This window comes from Pseudonaja textilis, chromosome Z (genome assembly GCF_049901715.1).
Source record: "Pseudonaja textilis isolate UNSWEBS1 chromosome Z, rPseTex1.2, whole genome shotgun sequence".
Classification (NCBI taxonomy): domain Eukaryota; kingdom Metazoa; phylum Chordata; class Lepidosauria; order Squamata; family Elapidae; genus Pseudonaja; species Pseudonaja textilis.
The window spans coordinates 24,695,614-24,704,840 of NC_142008.1; the positions used below are offsets into that span (position 1 = coordinate 24,695,614).

General features: G+C 35.5%; 1 protein-coding gene across 1 annotated transcript; it reads left to right on the top strand.

Moving 5' to 3' along the window:
* Nucleotides 1–902: 902 nt before the first annotated feature.
* On the top strand, nucleotides 903–5,827 carry LOC148123944 (uncharacterized). The gene has a single exon (XM_087915544.1). The coding sequence runs from the start codon at nucleotides 2,655–2,657 to the stop codon at nucleotides 3,591–3,593; it is 939 nt and encodes a 312-aa protein (XP_087771670.1). The 5' UTR covers nucleotides 903–2,654; the 3' UTR covers nucleotides 3,594–5,827.
* Nucleotides 5,828–9,227: the final 3,400 nt, after the last annotated feature.

The following is a 9,227-nucleotide window of genomic DNA, read 5'->3' on the forward strand; positions in this document are numbered from 1 at the left end:
ATGATAGTTTTTGGCATCTACAACCAAAACTCATAAGCGGGGTCCAAACCCGGAAGACTATGGATCCTGTTATCAAAACCCAAACCAGAGGGGTCCCAATTTCAAGTGGTAGGGGCATACTGAAATGTTTCTGATGTGATAGACTGGGACATAGGGCTGTGTAATATCCCATACCACCTTTGACATTGGAAAGAATGCCTCACATTGGCCCTGAGAGTAATCGAACCAGAGTAGGAAGAAATGAATGGTGTGGACAAGAGAAAGTGAGGAGTCTGAAATGCAAATCGCCAGATAGTCGCATAGAAGAGTATAGTTCCAGGATGCCAACTACAGTTTTGGGTGACAGTGAATTAGAAGGAGAGGCACCTGATGATCCAATGGTAAGTAAACTCATCCATCCTTTTATTTTACCCATTTCTTTATGGAATACACGAATGGAACAAGGAATTAAGGTGGAGGCACTTATTGATTCTGGGTGCACAAGATGTTTGATAACTAAAGGTGTGGTGGATAAATTGGATTTATCCACTTATCCAATTTATTTGTCATCAAACTGGGAGTCCCTATCAAATTTGAACAAGTGGATGGGTCTATATTATGTGGGGTTCCAACAACCCACAGAACTGAATATGTTAAAATGGTGATGGGTGAACACTGGGAGTGGATTTCTTTTGTTCATATGGTTTTGCATATGAATGAAGCTGTAATCTTGGGTCTAGCCTCGCTTGATAAATGGGAGCCAACTATAAAATGGGAAGGATGGTATCGTACATTGGAACTAGCTGTTGGTCCACACACACTACGTCATAATGAAGTACAACGAGCATCAGCATGTCTTAAAAGAGGACTCACAACTATTGCCGGTATGATCCTATCCAACTGAATATGAAGATTTTTGAAAATGGCCGGCGAGTAGAGGTGGCAGGACAGGGGCGTGCAGAGGTGGAGAAAACTGTTGCTGTTTTCGGTTACCTTCTCTAGCGTCTGGAGCGATCCCCAGGGGATACACGAACTCCGGAGAGGTTCGTGTCAGCATAGGAGAATCTCGAGTTACAGGGTGGGGGTAGGCAACCCCCTGGTAACGAAGAGAAGAGCTCCTGAGCCCAGCGCCGAAGAGTTAGCTGCCAGCCTATGGCGGCTCCAAAGCCCCGTCTGCCACCGAGGTGACTAAGCAAGATAGTGACAGCCTGCAAGATCGGAGCAGTAAAAGGTGTTGAAAGATTATAAATACAATACTGAAGATTGAAGAATGACAGTGGCGTGAGAGATTTCTTTTCCTGGTTGTGAGCAGCACTTTCATGGAAGCAGGAGAGGGAAGCAGCCAGAAAAGCAGCTTGCAAAACAAAAGGCAGAAAGGCGTGATCATTAGAGTGAGTGTGTGTACTACAGTTTTTGAAAGGGAAACCCCTGGGGAGAGAGAAAGAACATTTGAAACCAGGAGATTGGAGACTTGAATTCGTGAGTGACTTGGTATTTGGGATTAACTTTTTGACAATATTTGAGAAGAAGCAGGGGACAGAGGAGGAAGAACTATAGTACTGAAAGTGACTTATTATCTCTCTGAACTGAGCTCAATAAGATCATCGGCTCTATTTAATACTGTTGGGAGGACAGATTGTTAAGCGATCAAGAAGAGATGGCTAATGGATTTTGGAGGGGATAATAAGCGAAGGAGATTTGTACATTGAACTCAAAACTGGGAAAGGTAAAGAAGGAAAGGAGGAAGGAGGAAGAGTCCAACGGAAAGCTGGGAAGGATCGACTTTTTATTGCGATTAGTCAGCACTTTATACCACTTGCTCCTCGGAGTGCTGGCAAGAAACTCAAAACTTAAACCTTTAGCTTGATGATTGACTATAATGTTTTTCTTTTCTTATCATATTCCTTTATTTGTTGGAATTTCTATTAGGTAATACTTTAAGATTACCATTTGGACACTATTTTTACAACTTGATCCTCTAGCCCCTTGCTTACTGATTTCCTGAAATTAAGGTAAACTTTTCCCTCTTTTCTTTCCCCACTCTTTCAGCCTTCCCTCTTTCTATCTTAACCCCTTAAAAAAGTCTGATAAATCTACCTACTCAAAGGAAAAAAAAAGGTATATTGTCATTATAGATTTTAGTGACAATTGATTTGATTGTCCTAAATAGTAACAACAAGAGTGAAAAACAGTGTTTTTAGATTACTTAGAATACTTAAGATTAATTCTTAAAGTTGTAATTGGGTTGGATTTGATGTATTTTTGGTGATTAATATTGATTAATATTGATATTCAGTATATAAATTAATTATAAAGATTATTATATATTATTAGATAACCCTTTATAATATAGGTGTACAGACTGCCTATCTATATATTTGATTGAAGAATTAGAATAGAACTTTTATTTTAGGAGTTAAACACTGAATGGTGATCTGGGACAATATATCCAATATAGTGCAACAGCAAAAACAAATATTAAGAGAGATGACCTCCATGACAACTATGGCTTTGAAATCAGGAAGGAAGACCACCCCGACCCTAACAACTACTTTAACTTCTGCTTCACCAACAACCCAAAAAATCATTGAAGAATCTCTAATAGGGGAAAAACTAATGTCTCTAACGTTAATATACAAGCTACCCTACTATCCCTGCAAGAAGCAATATCTAAGATGCAAGAAATAATGATCAAGAATCACAATGAAACCAGAGCAGACATCAGTCAATTAAAAGATGAGATGGGAAAGCTTAAAGTGGAAATGAAAGCAGATTTACTCAAGGTGGAGGATAAGATAGGGTCCTTGCAACAAGCTATGGAGAAAAACGAAGTTAAGATAAGAGAAATAGAGAGTAGGGCAGAAAGGATGGAGACAAATTTTGAAAGGATAGAGAAGGAATTTAGAAATGTAACTAGAGAAACCGAAGACTCCCTGGTCCACCTCGAAATGGATAAAGCAATTACATATTTAAGGTTTCAAAATGTAGCAGAAGCGAAAAATGAAGAACTAGAACAATTAATGGCAGAACTATTGGCTGAATGGTTAGGGAAAGAAAAAGATGATCTAATCAAAGAATTTGACGAGGTGTATAGGGTCAGCACAAGGTATGCTAGACACCATAACTGCCCGAGAGAAATTCATATTCGTTTCGCAAGGAAGTGTGTGAGAGACCTAATTCTTAAAATGTCCAGAGAAGAAACAATAACATATAGAGGCAAAGAGATTACAATTCTAAAACAAATCCCTAGGAAAGTGAGGGTTATAAGACAGGATTATAAATTTTTGGCCAATTATTTAAATAAAAAAGAAATCCCTTTTAAATGGTTAATCCCGGAAGGGATGTTAATAACGTGGAAAGAGAGAAAAATCAAAATAGACTCTATAGAACAGGCCCAAGACTTTCATGATCAGTTAACAGGCATGGATGATCAATACACCAAGGAGGAAACTAAAAGGAAGCCACAGGTTGAACGTAATCACCATAGAAACCAAAAAGAAGGACTTCCTCAAAATTTAGAGAATGATAAATCACAACCAGAGAGAGAAGAACCAATCTCACAACAACAAGAAGGAAACCGAATTATCACTAGACAAAAAACTAAACAGATCTAGATAAATGGAGATAGGGAAAAAAACTCCTCTCCATTAATATAAATGGTTTAAATTCAACACCTAAAAGGAAAAGTATATTAACTAAATTAATTAGACAAAACGCTGACATAATATGCCTACAAGAAATACACATAACGAAAAAGGATGAAAGATATTTAATTTGCCCAAAACTTGGAAAACTCTTTACAGCACCAGCAGACAAACATAAAAAGAAAGGAATAGCAATATTTGTGAAAGATGATGTAAAAGCAGAACTAATCTGGTCGGATCCGGAAGGAAGAACTCTGGTTATACAAATTTGGATTAATCATATCACATTTTTATTGGTAGCAATATATGCGCCAAATGAAGAACAAGGGAAATTTTTCAAAGATCTTCATCAGAAAATAATAGGCTTCGAAAAAAGGAATATTTGCATGATAGGTGACTTCAACTCCATTGCTGATCATCAAAAAGACCATAGTAATGTGAATAAGAACAAGAAAGGGAAAAGAGAATTCTCTATGCCCTGCAAGGACATGATGAGAGAATTAAACTTAATAGACTTATGGAGGAAACTAAACCCAGAAGAGAAACAGTTCACATATTATTCAAATCCACATAGAATCTGGACTAGAATAGATATGGCCTGGATGGATGGGGAATTGGCCAATGAAATAAAAGAAATTAAAATTCTACCAAATGAATGGGCCGACCACAACCCAATACAATTAATTTGGAGAGATAGGAGAAAAACAAAGAAAAGATAGACACTAAATACCCAGTTAATAAACGAAGAAGAATACATTAACAAGCTGAAAGAGGAATTAAATTATTTCCTAAAAGAAAATAATAATGAAGCAACTACAAAACAAAATATTTGGGATACAATGAAGGCAATTATAAGAGGAACGACAATCTCTTATAATGCTATGAGAAATAAAAGAATACATGCCCAACAAAATAAATTCCAACAACAAATTAAAGAATTAGAAATACAACTACAAAAATCCCCTAAAAACCAGAGAACACAAAATCAGTTAATAACAATTAAACATAAATTGAACTTACTTGAACAAGATAAAATAGAGATTAACTTGAAAAGGTCCAAACAAAATTATTTTGAGCATGCAAATAAACCAGGAAGATGGCTATCCCATAAACTTAAAAAAGAGAAAGGAAAGAGATCGATACACCAATTAATGGATGAAAATGACATCTTACAACATGAGATAGAGAAGAAAAAAAAGATATCATTTACAACTATTTTCAAAGATTATATAAAAAGGAGGAAGTTAATGAAGATAAAATAAGAACTTATTTAGAGGAGACGAATGACAAGGTAATTGGAGAGGAATGGATAGAATTATTGAATAAAGATATTACATGGTCTGAATTGATGTCAGCAACGGAGAACCAAAGTAATAACAAATCTCCAGGACCAGATGGGATTCCGGCAGAACTATATAAAGCAATATTGGAACTAGTAGGACCACTGATGCTGGAAGTGTTTAATGAGGTACTTCGGGCAGCCAAGATGCCGGACTCGTGGAGGGGGGCGCTGATTTCGCTAATCCCGAAGGAGGATGCAGATCATAGATACATCAACAACTATAGACCGATTTCACTTTTAAATGCCGATTATAAATTATTTACTTCTATCATAGCTAATAGAGTAAAACAAGCTTTAAATCCACATATCCACGAAGACCAAAATGGATTTCTTCCGTTCCGACAAATAAAGAACAATTTAAGAACCATTATTGATGTACTAGAATATTATGAAGCTCACCCGGAGAAACAATCCACACTCATGTTTTTAGATGCTGAGAAAGCATTTGACAACTTAAATTGGCACTTTTAATTCAAAAAATTTACAATATGAGCCTTGGCACTAAATTTGAAAACATTATAACAACAATTTACAATACACAACAGGCTAATATACTAATCAATAGCGAACAAACAGGTCCAATAAATATAGAAAAAGGTGTCAGACAGGGCTGCCCTCTCTCACCTCTCCTTTTCATTTTTGCCCTAGAATCACTCTTAACACGGGTGAGGCAAAATTCTGAAATTAGAGGAGTAAGGGTCAAATCAGAAGAATATAAATTACAAGCGTTTGCTGACGATATGGTTTTCTTTCTGGAGGAACCCTTGGAAAAAGGATATAATCTAATAAAAGAATTAGAACGATTTGGCACAGTGGCAGGATTAAAAATTAATAGAAAAAAGATGAAATTAATGACCAAAAATTTAACAGAAAATCAGAAGGAAGAATTAGAAGCAATGATGTGGATACAGGTAACAAAAAGGGTCAAATATTTAGGAATTTGGTTAACTTCACAAGGTAAATCACTTAAAGAGAACAATTATGATAAACTACTTCAACAAACAAAGAAAGATTTAGAATCCTGGAATAAGCTGCAGCTATCCTTATTGGGCAGGATTGCTTCGATTAAAATGAATATATTACCAAAATTTCTTTATTTATTCCAGACAATTCCAATTAAGTTGCCAAAAAACTTTTTTGAAGATGTAAATAATATTACACTTAACTTTATTTGGCAGGGGAAAAAACCTAGGATCAATGTAAAGGCCCTACAAGATGCGAAAAGTAGAGGGGGCCTAGCTCTGCCAAATTGGGAATTATATTATTCGGCAGCTATCCTATTATGGTTAAAAGATTGGATGAACCTACTTAATAAAAGAACTTTAACATTAGAAGGGCATGATCTCCAGAGAGGGTGGCATGCCTTCTTATGGGAAGTGGGGAAACCCAAGCAGTCTTACTTTCATAGACACCTCATTGGGGAGTCATTATTAATTAATTGGAAAAAAATATGCAAAAACACTATTTAAAAATTCCGATTTGGCTATCAACAACGGAGGCAATGGTACATCCCAATAATTTGGACATAACAAAAATGATTAAATATAAAGATTTATTAGATCCACAAGGAAAATTAAAAACTCGACAAGAATTACAAGAACGGGGATTTAAAATTGATCAGTGGTTATATATACAAATTCATAGTAGATACAAACAAGATATAAAAGACTTTGGAATTTATAACAAACTGCAGAATCTAGATAAAATTTTACTAGGATCAAACAAAAAGAACATATCCAAATTTTATAAATACTTACTGGAAGTAGAATTAGAACAGGAGATAGTCAAAGGGAACATGATAGCCTGGAGCAGGAATGTTGGAAGAAGTATTACATTATCAGAATGGGAAAAGATTTGGAATAGAAATATTAAGATTACAAAATCGGCAGCATATAAAGAAAATACATACAAAATGTTTTATAGATGGCATTTGCCCCCTTCGAGGTTAGCAAAAATGAACCCAAACACTAGTCCAAAATGCTGGAAATGTAAAAGCATAGAAGGAACCTACTTTCATATGTGGTGGTCTTGCAAAGAAACTCAGAAATATTGGCAAAAAATTAGAAAATGGTTGGAGGAGATAACCAAAGAACAAATCGAATACAAACCAGAGTTCTTCCTACTAGGGATCTCTGATAAACATTTACCTAAAAAGATGAAATATGTAACAATTCATATCCTAACTGCGGCCAGATTAGCATTTGCCCACTGTTGGAAATCACCCTTTATACCTACAGAACAAATGGTTATCTAGAAAATATGTGGCTGTGCAGAAATGGATAAATTAACTATAGCACTTAAAAATAAAGAGTCTTCAACATTTTATGATAATTGGAACTCTTGGTATAATTGGTTACTTCAGAGATAAACTGCTTAATGAACAATGGGTAATTTAAGCATAGATATTGACAAGATGTGTGTATTTAAATTAAGGTAGGAGAATTTGATCTTGCTGACTGTCAAAAAGGATATCTGTCTGTTTTTAAATGTATTTTCTTTTCTCTTCCGCTTCTTTGTTTCTTCTTTCTTTTACATCTCTTTTTCTCTTCTTTTTTTGGTTCATAAGTCCGAGCGTTTTTTTTTCTTTTTTTCTTTTTCTCTCCCTTTTGTATATGTAATGTCGATATGTTTTTAATTGTAAATTCAATAAAATTTATTTATAAATAAGAATATGAAGATTTTGGCTGATTTTTTTAAAGAAGATGGGACTGATTGTTTGCCACCATATTGTACCATGGATTGTGCCATAGAATTGATTCCAGGAGTCCCTTTGCCCAAGCCACGAATGTATTCCATGACCCAAAAAGAACTAGAAGAAATGAGGAAATATATTGAAAAAAAAATTAAAGAGGGGTTTTATTACCCCAGGTAGGTCTCATATGGCAGCACCTATGTTGTTTCATGAGAAAAAGGATGGTAGCTGACGTCTATGTGTGGATTATCAAGGTTTGAATGCCATCTGTGTGAAATCTTTACATCTGTTACCACTAATAAAACACTTGCTTACCACATTAGCACAAGGCCGCATATTTACAAAACTGGACTTATGAGAAGTGTATTTCAGAGTGTGAATTTGGAAAGGAGATGAATGGAAGAAAATGTTTAATTGTCCACTTGGTAGTTATTATTATAACATGATGCCTTTTGGGTTACAAGGGGCTCCAGCTGTATTTATGAAGCTGATAAATGAAGTGTTACATGAACATCTACATAAAGGCATTTTAGTTTATTTAGATGATATTTTGATTTATTCAAAATCTGAACAAGAACACATTAAATTAGTAAGACGAGTGTTTTAAAAATTATTAGATGCTCAGCTTTATGTAAAGCTCTCAAAATGTAAGTTTCATACTCAAAAACTGGATTACCTTTCATACTCAAAAACTGGATTACCTGGGTGACTGAATGAGGTATTGAGATGGACCTCAAGAAAGTAGAAACTGTATTAAAATTGCAAACCCCCTACCACAGGAAACAGTTGCAAAGTTTCTTAGGGTTTGCCAACTTTTATTGACAATTCATTCCATGGATTGCTGATATCATTTTTCCTTTAACAGATTTGTTAAAAACCAAATCTGTTGGAATTAAAAATCCAAACTCAAGTACTATATTATCATGGACAGATATATGTCAAAAGGCATTTAATAACCTAAAGGACTTATTTGCAAAATAATCCATGTTGAAACATCCAGTCATCAATTCACCATTTGTTGTCCAGGTGGATGCCAGTGACATGGCAGTGGGAGCTGTTCTATTGCAAAAGAATGTGGATGGTATTCTGCAACTGTGTGCATTCACTTTTGGGAAATTTAACCCATCTGAATGTAATTGGGCGATTTGGGAGAAGGAGGCTTTTGCGGTTCATTGGGCATTAGTGACCTGGAGACGTTTATTGGAGGGCAGTCCAAAACCTTTTGAGGTATGGACTGACCATAAGAATCTGGAAGCCCTCCAAAATCCACATTGCTTATCACCAAAGCAGGTTCGCTGGGCACTATTTTTTAGAAGGTTGAAGTTCATGTTGAAATATGTTCCATCAGGAAGGAATTTTATGGCAGATGCCTTATCTCGACTTCCTCAATATCGTAGTCAAAGTGAGAACACAATACAACCACTTATACCAATCATCAATTGAACTGAGTCATTAAAAACCACTATACTTGCACCAGATCTGCCTGTATTGTTAACAGAAGATGAATGGTTAACAAATAATAAACATCAAATGGATTAGAAACATGATATTGCCTGGTGTGGAACCAAAA